The following is a 19,609-nucleotide window of genomic DNA, read 5'->3' on the forward strand; positions in this document are numbered from 1 at the left end:
AGCACTGCTTCCCAATTTAATTCATCATCTCAAAGTTTTGAAAGTATCATCAGATTTAAAAAAAATTAGTGTAAAAAAATATCTGTAGATCTCACTGACCCATTGCTATAGCTAAGGTCTCATTAATTGTAACAGTGAATGCCATCAATTCTTGCCCCTGATAGCTCAGCCCCTGACACCCTCCCGTGTCTCCCATTACGAGAGGTCCAATAGGGTGTGCTCCCCACATGCACTGAGCCCCACTTCAGCTCTGTGGGCTGGGCAGACTCTGCTGGACTCTGCTGCCTGTCCTTCTAGGGACACCAGAGTCTGTCTCAGGGCTCCAGTGAGTGCTGCCCTGTTCCTCAGCCACTGCTGCCTCTCCACTTGGTGGATTGCCAATACACCAGGTTCCCAAGGAGCCAAAGTTGTCCCCCTTCCGTTTCTGTTACACTCTGTTAGAGCAGTCCTAAAATGATGCCACTAGTGCCTTGGTATTTTGCAGAGATTTGGGGAAGTAGCCATTTGGGTTTTTTTTAATCTACTGGCTTCCTGATCTCTGTGAGTCACACATGAAGAACACCAAAGTGAGGAGAGAGGCAGAGACATCTGGGCCAAGAACCGGCACCATTCCTACTCAGGACTGCCCCTCTCTTATGACAACCAAGATTTCATCCTAAGAACATGTCTCCCTCATTTTTTTTAACTTTTAAGTTCAGAGGTACATGTGCAGGTTAGTTACATAGGTAAACGTGTCATGGGGGTGTGTGTACAGATTATTTCATCACCCAGGTATTACACCTAGTACCCATTGGATATTTTTCCTGATCTTCTCCCTCCTCCCACCCTCCACCCTTGATAGCCCCAGGATGTTTTGTTCCCCTATGTGTCCATGTGTTCTCATCATTTAGCTCCCACTTGTGAGGACAGTGGTATTTGGATTTCTGTTCCTGCATTATTTGCTAAGGATAATGACCCCCAGCTCCATCCATGTCCCTGCAAAGATCTGGACAGAACTACCATTCAACCCAACAATGCCATTACTGGGTATATGCCTGAAGGAATATAAATCATTCTATTATAAAAACACAGGTACATGTATGTTCACTGCAGCACTATTCACAATAGCAACATGGAATCATCCTAAGTGTCCATCAGTGATAGACTGGATAAAGAAAATGTGGTATGTTTACGCCATGGAATACGGTTCAGCCACAAAAAAGATCTCTCTTTTCTTGACATAAATGATCTAGGAGACTTCAGTCGCCCCCACCAGAGCTTTCCTTCAGGTCTCTGCACTAATTCACCCAACAAGCCTGAACTTCCTGCAGTGGGTACGTCCCACACGTAAGCTGAGATCCCTGCTAAGTGAAGATTTACTCTTGTTCTGATGAAAACCACTCCAGACCACAGGGGATTGAACTTGAGGTTGAGGGACTGTGGGTTGAAGACAGGAGGAATGTGAAACCAGCAGTGAGGACTGGTGGGGGAGGGGAGGCTGGGAAGCTTACCAGGAGGACGCTCGGCGGTGCGGTTCCTATCTTCACTCAGGCTCTCATTCTCTCTGCAGAATGACATCTTCGAGTGGTCCAGGGACCACCGAGCCCACCACAAGTACTCAGAGACGGATGCTGACCCACACAATGCCCGCCGGGGCTTCTTCTTCTCCCATATCGGGTGGCTGTTTGTTCGCAAGCATCGAGATGTTATTGAGAAGGGGAGAAAGCTTGATGTCACTGACCTGCTTGCTGATCCTGTGGTCCGGATCCAGAGAAAGTAAGTGAATGGGCATGACGGAGAGCTGTCCCTCAGGGGCCAGGACATAGAAACAGCACAATGAGGTGGACTCATAACCCCATAGCGTTCTTCTCAAGCATTTGCCCTAACAATTTTGCCATATTTATAAGATTTATCTCTATTTATTAATTTCCTTTTGCTCATTAAATTTTGCCCATTGGCACATTTGTTTTGAGTTATAAGTTTCATTTGTAATGGATTTCCTTTAAGCCCAGTGTCATTATCTTCAAACTAATCTTGCATGGCTGATTTCATGGAATCTGTTTCTGTGTTTCCCCACTGCCCCATTCATGATTCTCTGGAGTAGCAGAAGGGGGACTGGCTTCATTTTAGTGACACACTTGACTCTACTTGACTCCAAAAGGACTGAACTCTCTCCAGGTATCCTACTGTGTCCTGAAATTCTCTTGTAGTGAAACCTCTGCCCTGCCCATCACTCATGGAAACGTTACACTAGTAGGTTTCTGTGCAGAGAAAATGAGACCATTCAACAGAAGGCCTCAAAGCACTCATATGCCCTGATGGTGTCGGCTGAGCATACTCAGTCGGCCAGCATTTGCAGGATGAAACTGCTTTCTACAAGCACATGAAGAAAGAGTGCCTACAATTGTGCTGGCAAGTAGAGAGCGACCTTTGTTCTTGGGTTGGTCTGGGTCTGCAAAATTTGGCTCTGATGAGCTTGTAGCACCTAAAGCAATAGATTTATGTGCAAAGATGGGCAACATATGGACCATGCTCCAGTTAGAGCCTTGAGACAACATGTTGAATAAGTGGTTACTAGTGACCATCTCCACTGATGGGTAGGAGTCATCTGAGGACTTACCTAAACAGAATCTCCTTTTCAGACTGAAAATGGACATGGAGGCTATGCCTTTGTTCAACACAAGAATCTTTGCATGAAAGGAAGGATGGCTTAGGACTGTGCTCTTTCCCCCCAAAGCCTCTCCTTTTACGCTGGGGGGAGCAGTAGAGCATAGTGAGAAACTGGCAGACCATGGAGACAGACTGCTGGAATCAAAGTCTCTGACTCCTCCACTTACTAGCAAATGAATTAACCACTCTAAGTCTCAGCTTCATCTATAAAATGGGAGTAACAGCAATACCTATCTCCTACAGCTTTTACGAAGACATTTTTAAAATGTATGGAAAATGCCTGGCACATAGTAAGAGCTTCGTGAATGTCAGCCATTATTATTATTACACAGGCAGTTGATAGACTAGAGAATTCTCTGTGTTTCCATCACTGCTTTCTGTTGGTTTCACTGTAGGGTTTTCTCTGTACATCTCAATACAGCTCTTTTAGGTGAAAACACCCGGTATCAATTCAGCTCTTTTAGGTGAAAATACCCAGTATCAAGTTTTATAGCAGAAAATAACAAGATGTTTTCTTTCTTTCTTTCTTTCTTTCTTTTTTTTTTTTTGGAGATGGAGTCTCACTCTGTCGCCCAGGCTGCAGTGCAGTGGCGTGATCTCGGCTCACTGCAACCTCTGCCTCCTGAGTTCAAAGCGATTCTCCTGCGGCAGGCTCCCGAGTAGCTGGGACTACAGGCATGCACCACCACGCCCGGCTAATTTTTGTATTTTTTAGTAGAGACAGGGTTTCACCATATTGGCCAGGCTGGTCTTGAACTCCTGACCTCAAGTGATCCTCCTCGGCCTCCCAAAGTGCTGGGATTACAGGCATGAGCCACTGCGCCCAGCCAACAAGATATTTGCATTTAATTCAATGATTTATTGATGTTGATTTTCACTATGAGTGTAAAATGTTGAAGGTCATTAGAGAAAAAGATGAAAAATTCAGAGAAGTAGAAAATCATTCACAGTCTTAACAGATAAACAGACACTATTAATATTCAGTAGTATCTCTTTCTATTTCATATATTTTGCATGATGGCAGTCGTATCGCATATGTAATTTTATGTCTCACCCTTTACCTCAGATTGTATTGCAGACACTATTGTCAAAGGCTGCAGAAGATTCCATCAGTTGAGCATGTCATAGTTTATTTAACCATCACTCTGTGGTCAGCTATGTATGTCATTTCCAATTCTGTGATACAAATGATGTTGCTGTATAATTAGTAATGCTTTGGGACAATCAGACCTTAGATTAATTTGAAGAGCTTAGATGAGAAGGCAAAAGATTTTCTGTTTTATTAATGAGAAATGAGCCGGGTATAATAGTCTGGGTTTCTCTGACCATAAAAATGGAAGATTTTTTTTCATCTTTTCTCATAAAAAAAAGTTGTAATCTGATTCATTATGTGTGTATTGGCGGCACATATGTCTAAAGACTATTTCTAAATGCAGGAAGAAGAACAAAGACTATTTCAGCAAGTTCCCTGAATAGTCATCTGAGAACATCTTTCATCACCAGTCCAGTAACTAAAGGAGGCTGTGGCTATCAGAAACCATTCATTCATATCATCATGTCACATGTATCATTGAGCTCCTGCTGGGAATCAGTGCTGAGGATACAGCTTAAAATTGACCTCCTCTCAGAACTATAGTTTAGAACACGTTCTAAACTATAGAGGTCACCCCTAGTTGCCTGGTCTAGCCCCAGAATGATTAAGGTAGACGAATACTGCTCTTTGAGAGTACAGGCCAAACAGGAGAGATATGGCTCTGGATCATGTAGTTTGCATGTTAAAGGCATGCTCCTGGCTGGGCCCTTTATTATCTTTAAGAATTGCCTAGGCCCAGGAAAGCCAGGCTCTCCCCAAGCAGAAAGGCTTTTAAGATGCCAGAACATCCTAATATGTGTGTGTGTGTGTTTGTGTAATACATCCTATGAGCAAACTAGTAAAATGTAGATAGAAAGATGAAGCCAGAAGTACATGCATCTTAGATTATTCACTCAATGTTCTTGTGATTATACTTTACTGTTTGAAAGAGGCTACAGCAGTCTTCAGATGTGTGGGTGAGCACTGAAGTCCTGTGGTAATTATACAGCATAGAGAACATAGAGATCCGTAATCCAAAATAAGGCTTAGAATCACTGAACTAAATGAAGCAAGTTTCCAGCATACACAGAGGCAGTCAACTGTTCAGATATTTTCATGTTCGTGAAGCTGGCTTTACCGGTCCTGCCAGTTAGGCGGTGGAGAGGAGAGTCCTCACAGGAATCAAAGTCATTATATGTGGGGATAGGAGCTGAAGGGGTGGATCCTGGTGTCAGGCACCGTCACAGCAGATCTCAGTTCATGCTACCCTGGGCTGCACAGAGAGCTTCCTGAGTAACAGAAAAAGGTGCCCACCTGCATTTGGGGCCCAGACTTGGGTCATTTCAGTGGCACACTTCTCGTGGGCTGAATCTCCACCTGCTCTTGTATGACTTTCCTAGAGGAACAGTCCCTGTTCCAGTTGGAGGCAATCAGAATTCACAGCTGACTCCACCACACTTCCAGGGTGCAATGTTTGTGCAGATCAATCAGCTAAGTGCCTCTTGGAGAGTTTACTCAAACAGGTGATAGAGACTGAGGATTTAGAGGCTCCTCCTTCAGTCCACTCAGGACACTAACACAGATATTGCAGTTGATTGATAAACTTTTGCTGAGCCATTCTAATAACAACTTACTAAAGAAAAGCTTGGCAGAGAGTCAGGCTTAATCAGCTTTCCATTGTACAGTCTCATGGAAGAGAGAAGGTAGGAGCAGGAAAACAACACATTTCAAGCTATACTTCCAGACCCTAAAAGATAATCTTACGAAGGCTGTCATAACAAGTAGTTAACTGGACTAAACCACATTTTGCTGCACTGTCAATGTGTAAATTGTGTAATGGCAGCCATTAGGAGGTGCAAGGGAGAGAAGCCAGTGGTATTGCCTTTAGGCTCTGGCAACTAGGGCCCCTGGCCTAGGTCTTATGACTTAAAGGGCCACACTTCTCTCCACAAAGTGAGGAGATCACTGGGCCAAAGGAACATGACACCTGCCTAAATCTTCCTTGACTTCTGGGCCATGCCCTGGATTCCTAGGGTCCTAGATTCCTCCCTAAATGCTCTGAGCTCTCTTCTAGAGCCTATAGCAGTCTCCTCCTGGGATCTGTTCTCCCAACAGGAAATACATAGAGCCTAGGCCTGAAGAGTGGCCAAGGGGCAGTGTTAGCACAGGGACTTAAGTTTTAAAGTGTGAGCTCAGATATCCACCTAATGGGACAGAGCAAAAGGGGAAAAGGAAAAGGGATGAACTACAGGCTAGGGACTTCCACCTATACTCCTAGCCTGAAACCTGCAAATGTTGGGGTGAACCTATCCGTGAGCCATTCATAAGGTTGAGCGTGGATCCATCAAGAATTGTGTTTGGCTTAAACAAGACAGAAGGTTATGTCTCTTATGTATAAAAGAATTCTGGAGACAGGCAGTCCAGGGAGGACATGGCAGCACTGCAGGGTCAGTAGAGAACTGGGATTCCTTTATCATTCTGCTCTACCATCCTTAGCAGGGGACTTTCATTCTCAGTGTCATTTCATGGTGCAAACTGATCACTAAATCTCCAACCAGAAGGGGAATCAGGGAGGCCGAAGGGAGCACATTGGTGAGTTGAGTCGGTCGCCTTTAAGGAGTCTTCCTAGAAGATACAACCTATCCACTTGTCTCTCATTGACCATATCTGCACCCAGGGAAACAGGGAAATGTATTCTCTTGGTTAATGCGTTGGACCCTTGAATAAAATCTTGGTTTTGTTTCTAAGGAAGGAAGGGTGAATAGATATGGGGTAAACGATTAGCAGTCTCTGCCATAGCCACACAGTTGTTCTGCCTTAAGCAGAGCGATTTGTCATCTCATATTCCTCAGTCTTATTTTTTGTGAACCAAGTGGGTAGCCTCTCTGTCTCCATTAATGAACAGAAACTGGAATCTCAAATCATCTTTCTCAGATGACAAAATGAAGATAAAATCCAGAGACTGTTTCTCCTAATGCTTTGCTTATTCCACTGAGTCCCATTTTAGGGAAGACATTCCTCTAGAGGTTACATGTAAATGCTGTCATGCATTTTTAAAGTAGCCAGGGAGGATGCTAGTCCAGACACATAAAAACAAGGTCCTTGCCTCATTGCCATGGTGATGAGATAAACTGAAAGAAAATGGATGGAATGGTTCAAAAGAGCAAATCAGTTCTGTTCTGGTGCCTTGGGAAGAGATCAAAATGTATAAATATTGCCATTCCAGGAAGAAAGGCACTCAAACATCCAGAATATTTTTGAGGACTGTTTCACCTCAATTCATCCCCTAGTCTGTTATCTCTAGTCTTCTCTCCCACCTCCCAAGAATGAGCATCACATCTCTCAGTGATACCCTCTTTTTTGTTGTTTTTAAAGGCTCATTATTTTAAAGAGCAGTTTTAGGTTCAATTTAGCAAAATTGAGAGGAAGGTTCAGAGATACCCCATGTACCTCCTGCCCACACACATGCATAGCCTCTCCCATTATCAGCATTCCTTACCAGAGTGACTATTTGTTACATTTGTTGAACCTACATTGACACGTCACTGTCACCCAAGGTCCCTAGTTTCCATCAGGATTCACTGTTGGTGTTGTATAGTCCATGGGTTTGGACAAATATATAATGACAAATGTATCCACTATTGTAGTATCTTACAGAGTATTTTCACTGCCTAAAAATCCTCTGTTCTCTGTCTGTTCATCGCTCTCTTCCCCCAAGCCCTGACAACCACTGATCTTTCCACTATCTCTATAGTTTTGCTTTTTCCAGAATGTCGTATAGTTAGAATCATACTGTATGTAGCCTTCTCAGATTGGCTTCTTTCACTTAGCGATATCTATTTGTGCTTCCTCCATGTCTTTTCATGACTTCATAGCTCATTTCTTTTTCGTGCTGAATAATGACCAAAATGTGGTCTAGATCTATTGAAGTTTTTTTATCCATTCACCCAGTGGAGGACATCTTGGTTGCTTCCCAGTTTGGTAATAATAAAGCTACAGTAAACATTCATGTGCAGGTTTTTGTGCGGACATAGGTTTTCACCTCCTTTGGGTAAATACCAAGGAGCACAGTTGTGGGATTGTACAGTCACAATATTTTTAGTTTTGTAAGAAACAGCCAAACTGTCTTCCAAAGTGGCTGTATCATTTTGCATTCCCAACAGCAATGAGTGAGAATTTCTGTTGCTCCAAAATCTTGCCAACATTTGTTGTTGTCTATGTTCTGGATTTTGGCTATTCTAACTAATATGTAGTGGTATCTCAATGTTGTTTTAGTTTGTATTTCCCTGATGAGATAAGCTTATTGTTCCATCTATATATTGTCTTTAGTAAGATGTTTGTCAAGATCTTTGGTCCATTTTTAAATCAGGTTGCTTTCTTATTGTGAAGTTTTCAGAGTTCTTCATATATTTTGGATAACAGTCCTTTATCAGATATGTCTTTTGCAAATATTTTATTCCTGTCTGTGGCTTGTCCTTTTATTCTCTTGACAGTATCTTTTGCAAAGTAGAAATTTTAAATTTTAATGATGTCCAGCTTATCAATTCTTTCTCTCATGAATCATGCCGTTTGATGTCTATATAAATTGTCAAACCCAGAGTCATCTACATTTTCTATGTTATCTTCTAGAAGTTTTGTAGTTTTGTGTTTTACATTTAGAATTGTGATCCATTTTGAGTCACTTTTTGTGAGGTGTGTGAAGTCTGTGTCTGAATTCATTTTTTTGCATGCAAATGTCCAGTTGTTCCAGCATAATTTGTTAAAAAGACTACCTTTTCTCCATTGTATTCCCTTTGTTCCTTTGTCAAAGATCAGTTGACTATATTTGTGTGGGTCTATTTCTAGGCTCTCTGTTATGATTCATTGATCAATTAGTCTGTTCTTGTGCCAGTACCACACTGTCTTGATTACTTTAGCTTTATAGTAAGTCCTGAAGTCAAGTAGTGCACTCTTCCAACTTTGTTCTTCTCCTTCAATATTGTGTTGGCTATTCTGAGTCATTTGCCTCCACGTATAAACCTTGCAATCAGTTTGTCAATATCTACAAAATAACTTGCTGGGATTTTGATTGGAATTGCATTGAATATAGATCCAGTTGAGAAAAGCAGACATTGACAATATTGAGTCTTCCTATTTATGAGCATGGGATAACTCTTCATCTATTTAGTTCTTCTTTGATTTCTTTCATCAGTGTTTTATGATCTTCCTCATACCGATCTTGTACATGTTTTGTTAGATTTATACTTGTTTCATTTTTATGGTGCTAATGTAAATGGTATTGTGTTTTTAATTTCAAATGCCACTTGTGCTGGTATGTGGGAAAGCAAATTGACTATTGTATATTAACCTTGTATCTGGCAACCTTGTTGTAATAGCTTATTAGTTACAGGAATGGTTTTTTATTTTCAATTCTTTCAGATCTTCTACAAAGACAATCACATCATCTACAAACAAAGACAATTTTATTTCTTCCTTCCCAATCAGTGTATCTTTTACTTCCTTATCTTATTGCATTAGGTAGGACTTCCATATAATGTCAAAAGGGAGTGATAAGAGGGTACATCCTTGCCTTTTTCCTCATCTTAGAGGAAAAGTATATAGTCTCTCACCTTTATGACATTAGCTGTATATTTTTTGTAAATATTCTTTATCATTGAGAATTTACTGAGAGATTTTATCATCAATGGGTGTTGCATTTTGTCAGATGCTCTTCCTGCATCTATTGATATGGTCATGTGATTTTTCTTCTTTAGCCTGTAATGTGGTAGATTACATTAATTGACTTTCAAATTTTGAACCAGCCTTGCATACCTAGTATAAATCCTACTTAGTTGGAGTATATAATTCTTTTTATACATTGTTGGATTTAATTTACTAGCATTTTGTTGAAGATTTTTAGCATCTGGCTCATGAAAAATATTGGTTTGTTGTTTTCTTATAATATCTTTGTCTTGTTTGAGTATTATGGTGATACCTCATAGAATGAATTAAGAAGTATTCCCTTTGCTTTTATTTTCTAAAAAAGAAATTCGCTCTTTTAGAAATTATACCAGTTATCATAGAGAATTAAATATATGGTTGAATTCACCAAAATAGAACCATCTTGGTCTGGTTCTATTTTGCAAGGGTATTAATTACTGATTCAATATACTTAATAAATATAGGCCTATTTAGATTGTCTATTTTTTCTTGTTTTGGTAGATTGTGCCTTTCAATGATTTGGTCCATTTCATCTAGGTTATCAATTTTGTGGGCACAGAGTTGTTCATAGTATTTCTTTATTATCCTTTTAATATCCATGGGATCTGTAGGGGTGTCCCCTCTTTGACTTATGATATTAGTAATTTGTGCCCTACCTCTTTTTTCTTAGTCTGGCTAGAGGCTTATCAATTTTATTAATTGATTCAAAGAACCAGCTTTTGGTTTCATTTATTTTTAAAATTGATTTCCTGTTCATAATTTCATTTCTCTCTGCTCTAATTTTTATTATTTATTTTCTTCTTCTTACTTTGGATTTAATTTGCTCTTCTTTTTTTAGTTTCCTAAGATTGAAGCTTAGTTAATTGATTTTAGATATTTTTTTCCTAACATATGTAGTCATGCTGTAAATTTTCCTCTAAGCACTGCTTTTATGGCATCCCACAAATTTTGATAAGTTTTGTTCTTATTTTAATTTAGTTTAAAATATTCTTAAATGTCTCTTGAGATTTTTTTCTTGGCCCATGTGTTATTTAGAAGTATGTTGTTTGATTTCCATGTATTTTGGGGTTTTCCAGTTTTCTTTTTTTTTTTTTTTTTTTTTTTGAGACAAAGTGTTGCTCTGTCATCCAGGCTGGAGTGCAGTGGTGCAATCTCAGCCCACTGCAACCTCTGCCTCCTGGGTTCAAGTGATCCTCCTCCTGCCTCAGCTTCCTGAGTAGCAGGGATTACAGGAGCACACCACCACGCATGGCTCACTTTTGTGTTTTTAGTAGAGACAGGGTTTCACCATGTTGGCTAGGCTGGCTTCGAACTCCTGATTTCAGGTGATCCATCCACCTTGGCCTCCCAAAGTGCTGGGATAACAGGTGTGAGCCACTGTGCCTGGCCTCCAGTTGTCTTTTATTATTGATTTCTGATTTAATTCCATTGTGGTCTGAGAGCAAACATTGTATAATTTCTATTCTTTTAAATTTGTTAAGGTGTTTTTTATGGCTCAGAATGTGCTCTATTTTGGTGAATGTTCTATGTGAGCTTGAGAAGAATGCATATTCTGCTATTGCTGGATGAAGTAGCCTATAGATGTCAATTATATCCTGTGGATTGATGGTGTTGTTGAATTTAACTATGTCTTTACTGATTTTCTACCTGCTGGATCTGTTTGTTTCTGATAGTGGGCTGTTCACATCTCCAATTATAATTATGGATTCATCTATGACTCCTTGCAGTTTTATCAGTTTTTGCTTCACATATTTTGACACTCTGTAGTTAGGTGCATACACATTAAGGATCATTATGTCTTCTTGGAGAATTAACCCCTATATTGTTAACGTAATGTCTCTCTATCCCTGATAACTTTTCTTGTTTTGAAGTCTGCTCTGTCTGAAATTAATATAGGTATTCCTACCTTCTTTTGATTATTATAAGAATGTTATATCTTTCTCCATTCATTTAGTTTTAATCTATATGTGTCTTTATATTTAAAGTGGGTCAGTTTCTTGTAGACAACATATAGTTGGGTCTTGTTTTTTGATCCACTCTGATAGTCTCTGTCTTTTAATGGATGCATTTAGACCATTGATGGTCAAAGTTTTTATTGATGGAAATAAATTGATATTTCCATCCAATTGATATTTGCCATATCAATTGATATGGAATTGATATTTGCCATATCAATTGATATGGAATTGATATTTGCCATATCAATTGATATGGAATTGATATTTGCCATATCAATTGATATGGAATTGATATGGAATTGATATTTGCCATATCAATTGATATGGAATTGATATTCCATCCAATTGATATTTACCATATTTGTTACTATTCCATCCAATTGATATTTAACATATTTGTTACTATTTTCTATTTGTTGCAATTTTTCTTGTTTCTATTTTTGTCTTTTATTCTTTTTCTGCCTTTTGTGGTTTTATTTGAGCATTTCTTCTCATTGATTTTTAGTTTTGGAAGTTTCTATTCATATTTCGTCAAACTCAGAGATTCTTTCCTCAACCATGTGCAGTCTACTTATAAGCCTATCAAAGGCATTTTTCACTTCTGTTACAGCATTTTTTATCTCTATCATTTCTTTGTGGTTCTGTCTTAGGATTTTTATCTCTCTGCTTATATTGCCCGTGTGTTCTTGCATGCTACCTACTGTGTCTGTTACAGCCCTTAGCCCATTAATCATAGTTATTTTAAATTCCTGTGTGACAATTCCAACGTCCTTGCTATATCTAGTTCTGATGCTTGCTGTGTCTCTTCAAGCTGTGTTTTGTTTTGCTTTGGTTTTTGCCTTTTATTATGCCTTATAATTTTTTCTTGATATCTGGACATGATGTACTGAGTAAAAGGAACTGCTGTATATAGGTCTTCAGTAGTGTGGTGGGAGGTGTGTGGGGGTAGGAGATACATTCTAGAGCCTTGTGATTAGGTCTCAGTCTCTTAGTGAACTTATGCCTCTGGACTGTGAACTCCACAAGTGTTTCTTAGTTTCTTCTCTCCTCATTTAGGTGGAACAAGACGGCTAGAATGGGCTGGAGTTGAGTATTTTCCCTCCCCCAGGTTGGTTAGGCTCTAAATAAAACCCCAGCAGGTCAGGCTCTGGCTAACTAGTTTCTCCCGAAGGTAGATCTTGTTAAGAACAGAATACTCTGGTATATTTCAAAGTGGCTCTTTTCCCCTCCTCCTGGTGGAAATACAAGGGAATTTATTTTTTTTTTCTGATACTTACTCTGAGAACCTGGTCAAGCTCCTGGAAGGAAAAGTCACAAAAACATGGGGGACTCCCTATGACTAGATCCCCCTTGGAGATTTTAACCTTCAGACTTGTCCATACCTAGCCTCCAGCAATTCTTCAATTAAGGTCAGGTTTTCCTAACACACCACTAGTTCCTGTGAACCACTCCCTATGTTGTGATTCTCTGTATCTGCCTGTCTGTCCAATTTTGGGAACAGTGGTTTTCCCTGTAATCTCACATCTCTTACTAATTTCAGAGTTGTTGACTTTTTTTCAGTTTGTTCAGCATTTTACTTCTTGTTAGAATGAGTGGCAACTTCTGAGCTCTTCATGTGGAACCAGAAACTGGAAATTGATACTTTCCTTTTTTTTTTTTTTAACGTTATGTAGCCATGCCTGTCTAAACCCTAAGTGTATTTCTCCATTTTGAGCGTCATATATCTATCCAGGGCAGGGTGGTTAGACAAAACAATATTTGACTCATCTTTGCTTCTCTACCCCACCTTCATCTTCTACTTTAGGGCTTCTCAATGGAGTGGGATGTATCATCTGGGGATTTGCAACCAACCTGACTCCATCTCCCTTGACTGAATCCGTTGCTCTTTGATCATGGTTTTATGTAGGGCTTTGGGGAGTCTCTTTTTGTTCTCAGTCCATTTGCCATGAAGGTCCCTCTACTTGTTGCTAAGTTAATAGAACAATTCCTCCCTAGATGTTAGTGATGTCGAGCACATTCAAAGCCTTGGTTGGTTATTTGTATTTTGTGAAAAACTCTGTAGAAATCATCTCAAAGGAGAGACCCTGGATGATGAGACATCCAGGCATCTAAACACGTGTTTGGAATTTGGGGAGAGACATGGAGACAGGGGCTTTTAAGTACAACCATGCTCTGCCACTCCCTTACTACTCAATTACCCTGGGTTTGGTGATTGCCTATTTTACTCAGGTAAAATACTGGTCCTGCAGCAGGGAAACCAAACTTGGCCCTAAGGTAAGCATCACTTGGCCATGCTGTAAGCAGAGCTCAGCTCTTTGGTATCCTTTCTGCCAACTCACAGTTTAATAACAGATGCCATGAGGCATGTGGCATTTTCTCAGCGAAGTCGGCTTCTTTCTCTTTTCTACATGTATCACTTATTCATTTGACAACTATGTTTTGAGTACCCACTATATGTCAGGCGATGTTCAAGATGCTGTAGATTGAACAGTGAAAAAGAAAATAAGATTCTGGAGAGTACTTGCCCTGTCTTTCTAGAGCTCCCCAGTTTGGGTCTGGGAATGTGGGAAGAGGAAACTCCAGCACACATCTGCCCAATGCCTGACTGGGCCCCTCTCTCTACAGACAGCTTTGCTCCTCCCCATTCAATCTCTCCCGTTACTCAATCTCCGTCCCATTGATCTGTTTTTCGGTTCACTCCCTCTTGTCTATTTGCCTCTTTCTCTCCCTATAGTCTTTGTCTTTTCACCTGCCAGACAGCTTTGTTCCTTTTTTTGTACCCTTCTCTGCATGGACACATTTTGCCTCATCTGTCACACTGTGTTCTTAATGCCGTGATGTTCTTCTTCTCTCACAGTTTTATAAGAGAACAAAAGCTGTTTAACCTATTGCTCAGCAAGACTCTTTTTGTTGTTGTTTTTGGTGGGGAAGTGAGGAATTTTGTCCTCTTATATTCTCTTCTCACTTCATCATCCTGCTTTGATTTATTCTTTTCAAACATTCCTTGTGAATGTAAATATTTCCTCTCCTTGAATCTTATCTCCCATTTTTGAGAGGCAGTATATCTTTGGTTAACAGCTTGAGCCCTGAAGTCTCTGTTACTCTGCCCTCACCTCAAACCACTACATCTTATCCTGGCTCTGCAAAAATTTTGAGAATGTCCCTGAAAATGACAGCTACTGTTAAACAAAAAAAATTGAGAATAAATTATTTTTTTCCTTTTAATAATTCTCCCTGCATCCAGCTGTAGTTGGCAAAAATTAAAATTCTGAATTTTCCAGTTTCAAGAACTTGGTAAAATCAACTAAAGAGGTGTGAACTGTGTTTAATTCGATACCTTTTGTTAAAAGTAAATGGAAAAGGTAGAATATCCTTTAACTACTTTTATTAAACTTTTGGCCTTTCTAAAGAGACATGGTTGTTGTAGCCAAACAGCTGAATTATATTCTGGGATACAAGACAGAGATGATTCAATATTGAGGTTACAGCATCAACACCAAAATTTCCCTAATGTAGTGGTTAAAATATTGGGTGGGGGAAAAATCAGTGTGGTACATAATTCAATAGCTTTTTATGACTTTTAAAAATTTTCCAAGTCAAAAATGTCAATTTTTTTTGCCTCTGTAAGAGGTACTTTTCCTAGTAGAGCTTTAGGAGAATTTGCATGCGTGTGTGTATGTGCGTGTGTGTGTGTGTGTGTGTATAAAAATACACCAACTGCATTAGCAGTCATTTTTCTTTCCCCACTTTGACCATCCCATTTCTATGTGCAAGAAATTCCCCTGGCAAGATGAGGAGACAGTTGCTCAAATTTCTGGAACCTGAGTACTTCACTAACTAACATGGTAAACTTATTAATCAACAGGTGTCAATGGATTCTGGGACTGCTGTTTGTAAAGTATTAACTTAATTGTTGATGGCAATAAAGGCATCCTCATGCATCTTTGATTCACTTCAGTAGCCAATAATAGCTGCTATTTTTAAAAAATATGTATTTATTTTCCCCTAGATTGCTATAGTTGCTATTTATTAACTGCTTACTATGTACCTGCATTATGTCTTTACACACATTGTCTCTTATCCTTTCAATAACTCTGTCATGTAGATGGTGGTACCTGGAATCTGGACTTGAATTCTAAATCTTGGCTTCCCATAGCCTTGATTAACCAAGTCAAAAGAAGAACAGTATATGTTTGCACTAAATTATTCTTTCTTTAGTAAAATGCTACTTTACTACCAAAGCTAAGGAGAAAACCTAGCTAGTTTTTATGCAACATTTAAATATTTATGTAGAAGTTAAAGCAAGGTTAAATTTTACAAAGATCTTTTGATGCAAGTAGATACCATTCTCACTAATATTTAGATATTATCGATTCCTGGTTCTCTTTCTAGGCTATGTAGAGTAATCTTTTAATCTACACTGGACATTTTCTTTCTTTCTTTCTTTTTTTTGAGATGGAGTCTCGCTCTGTCGCCCAGGCTGGAGTGCAGTGGCGCGATCTGGCTCACTGCAAGCTCCGCCTCCCAGGTTCACGCCATTCTCCTGCCTCAGCCTCCCGAGTAGGTGGGACTACAGGCGCCCGCCACCACGCCCGGCTAACATTTTCTTAAAATAAAGAGACTTTCAAGAAAGTGTATGGCTGTAGATCCAGGGCGTCACCCAGTAATCAACAGTACTTATAAAAGGTTTTTATTCAATCGTTATTCATGTTCTAAAGAATTCAATCTATTGGTTTATGCATCAGAGAAAACAGCTCTTCTTGCCTTTTCAGTGTCTCTTCTTTTTTCCCATATGGTAAGACATAAAAAGTAGAGAAAGCTTTTCATAACAGAAAATTCATTTTCTAGTTATTATTTCCTTTAACAATTAGCTTATAAAATTTCTATAACCCCGCAGCTCTTGAAATCTGTATAATATAAACAAAATATAAGAATAAGATTACACTTTTTAGCATAAAATGTAATATAGATTCATTGTAGAAAAATTTTTAAATGCAAATCAGCATCAAGATTAAAATGAAATAATTTGTAATCCTTCCACTTAGAAAAAAGATCAGTTAAAATTTTGCTGTATATTTTTCTAAGGTTTTTTATGTATCAAGCTAGCTTTTTAAAAAAGTATGCATATCCTATATACTATGTAAAAGTGATTAAAGTAAGAAATATAATTTAATATTTACCTTTATTATTTCATTTCCAGCTTCTTTATTTTTGTATGTGTGTATCCTAATTTCCACTTGATATCTTCCTTCTGCCTGAAGAACTTCCCTTATATTTCTTGTAACACAGGTTTATGGGCAATAAATTCTCAGCTTTTGTTTGTCTGAAGGTCTTTATTTTACCTTCATATTTTAAAGGTATTTTTACCAGACATAAAATTCTGAGTTGTCAGGTTTTTTCTCTTGGTATTTTAAAGATGTCAGTACCTTGTCTTATGCCTTACATAATTTTTGATTTGTATCATTGTGTGATTTGTATTATCCCTGTGCACGTAATGTTTCCTTTTTTCTCACTGACTTCAATATATTTTATTTTCAGTTTTCAGCAGTTTGATTGTGACGTATCTAGATTCATTTTTTTTTTTAAGGAGAGAGGTATTCTTGGGACTCTGGGCTTCTTAGATCTGCAACTTGTTGTCTTTCATTAATTTTGGGAAATTCTTAGCCATTATATTTAATTTTTTTTAACCTGTTTCTCTTTTTCTTTGGAACTCTTTTTTTTTTTTTTTTGAGACAGGGTCTCATCACTCAGGCTTCAGTGCAGTGACATGATCATAGCTGCTAACTGTAGCCTCAAACTCCTGGCTCAAATGATCCTCCTGCCTCAGCCTCCTGAGTCGGACTACAGGCACACACCACCATGCCTGATTAAATTAAAAAATGTATATATGTGTGTGTGTATATATATGTGTGTGTGTGTATTTTATATATATATATATATATAGAGAGAGAGAGAGAGAGAGAAAGAGAGAGAGAGAGAGAGAGAGATGGGGTCTTGCTATGCTGCCCAGGCTGGTCTTGAACTCCTGGCCTCAAGTGATCCTCCTGCCTTGACCTTGGCCTCCCAAAGTGCTGAGATTACAGGCATGAGCCACAATGCCTGGCTTCTTCTGGGACTCTAATTACATTTTATTTTAAAGCATTTTATGTCGTCCCACAGATATTGGATGTGCTTCACTCCTTTTTATCTTTATGTTTTGGCTTGGATAATTTCTATTGGCATATCTTCAAGTTTACTAATTCTTTCCTCAGTTATGTCTAGACTGCCAATGAACCCATCAAAGGCACTCTTCATTTCTGATTTTGTTTTTATTTACCAGATTTGCATTAGACATTGATAAAATCTCCCATCTGTTCATGCATGTTCACCTTTTCCATAGATCCCTTTAACATGTTCATTGCAGTTACTTTAAAGTCCCTACCTGATAGTTGTAATATCCGGGCCATTTCTGAGCATGGTTCTATTAATTACTTTATCTCTTGACAATGATTTTTGTTCCCCCCCCTTGCACTTTTGTGTGACTCAATTTTAATTGAATGCCGAACATTATTTCTGTAAGAACAGAAAGACCAAGGTAAATATTATTTATGCTTGAGAATGGGCACATCTCTTTTTCTTTCAGACCTTCAGTATGTGTGGGTGGAAGAGGTTGGGGTTGGGTCAATTAATCAGAAGTTGAGCTGAGTTTAGATTTTACTGTTGCTATTATTATCCTTAGTGCACCACAGGCTTCACTGGATGGCTACTCTTACTATGTGCTTAGAGCCTGATATGCCAGAGGAGTTTTCTAAGTATTCATTCTGTACCCTCGGCTTTTAGCTGTCCCTGCACACCTGTGTCACAAAGTAGATCTTTCCCTATGCTCTTGCTCCTACACAAAGGGTGGACTTCTATTGTTTGTGTCTCTGTGCATGGCTGTTCATAAGAGTAGAGGGTTTTTCTTCATTGTCCTGGTCCAGTATCAGTCTTAGGCAAGGCTCCTGTGCCTGAACCTTGGGGTCAAGGGTTTCTTAGCATTCCTGCAGTAGCCAACCTCTGCTTTTGAGCAGTGCAAGATCCTGGGCACAAGCAGGTTTCCTGCTCTTCCTCAAAGGGGCAGAAGATTTTTGCTTCTGTCTCTCCCTCAGCAGCAATATTTCTTTGCCTATGTCTGGGAGTGAGGGTTTCCCAACACCTCCCCCAGAGACAAACAGTTTTGCTTCAGTTGCTCTCCCAGAGCAATATACTTTTGCCCAGTCCTAAGGGCCAGAAGGTGTCTGTATTCCTCCAGCAGCTTAAACACATTTATGCCTAGTGTTCCATTATTGGAACGCTAAGCATGTGGGAGTTATTTATATCCTGCTGCTCAAGGTCATCGCCAAGGTCTGATTGCAAAAATTCAAAAAATTGCAACCTCAGGCATAAATGGGTTAAGATTTTGCTTTGTAAGAGGGCCCTGGGGAAGAAGGCAAGGCTTTGTTCTTGTTGCCAGTAGCAGCTGATCAGCTCCTGCATGTCTATGTGGCAGAGGGGGTCCTGGGTCTCCACTCTACCCTGTCCCCAACCTTCCTTGTGAGCACCCAGTTAGGGGCCCTAAAGAAAAGCTTGAGCGTGAGTACAAACTCCTTTGTGTCTGAGGCTTGAGGCTATCCCATATTGACCTTCAAGAATTTTGTTAAATTTTTAGCTGACTTCTTCTTATCTACTTGTGTGGTAGCCATCTCTTTCTCCTTGCTTTGACAAAAGTGAAGCCATTCATATTCATGTGTACTGTCTCTCCTTGGATGGGTTTATGACTCTTTGGAATTCAGATTACTTAGTTGCCTTGTGACCTTAACTCTTGATGAGTTAAAGAAAAGTTATGGTTGTGTATATTAGTCAGCTTTTTCTCATTGTCGAGGTGACAGCAATATTCCCTAGTGACTTTCTACATCTAAGCAGACACAGAACTCTGCATCCTATTTTATAGTCTGCATTTTTCATCTAACAGAATACTGTAAAATCTTTCTAGTTTAATGGTTGCTTAATATTTCATTGTGACGATGTATCATAATTATTTTTCATGAACACTGAAGGATTTCTACCATGTGTGGTTTTTTTTGTTTTTTTTGTTTTTTGAGACGGAGTTTGCTCGTTGCCTAGGCTGGAGTGCCATGGCGTGGTCTCGGCTCACTGCAATCTCCGCCTCCCAGGTTCAAGAGATTCTCCTGCCTCAGCCTCCCAAGTAGCTGGGATTACAGGCACCCATCAC

General features: G+C 39.4%; 1 protein-coding gene across 2 annotated transcripts in view; it reads left to right on the top strand.

The window, feature by feature from the left end:
* SCD5 (stearoyl-CoA desaturase 5) overlaps nucleotides 1-19,609 on the top strand; it is a 169,477-nt gene that overhangs the window by 116,700 nt on the left and 33,168 nt on the right. For both annotated transcript variants that reach the window (XM_001141318.6, XM_517188.8), the window contains exon 3: nucleotides 1,550-1,755. In XM_001141318.6, the coding sequence (XP_001141318.1) occupies nucleotides 1,550-1,755 (206 nt within the window). The remainder of the gene's footprint in view (nucleotides 1-1,549; nucleotides 1,756-19,609) is intronic.

This window comes from Pan troglodytes, chromosome 3 (genome assembly GCF_028858775.2).
Source record: "Pan troglodytes isolate AG18354 chromosome 3, NHGRI_mPanTro3-v2.0_pri, whole genome shotgun sequence".
Lineage (NCBI taxonomy): Eukaryota > Metazoa > Chordata > Mammalia > Primates > Hominidae > Pan > Pan troglodytes.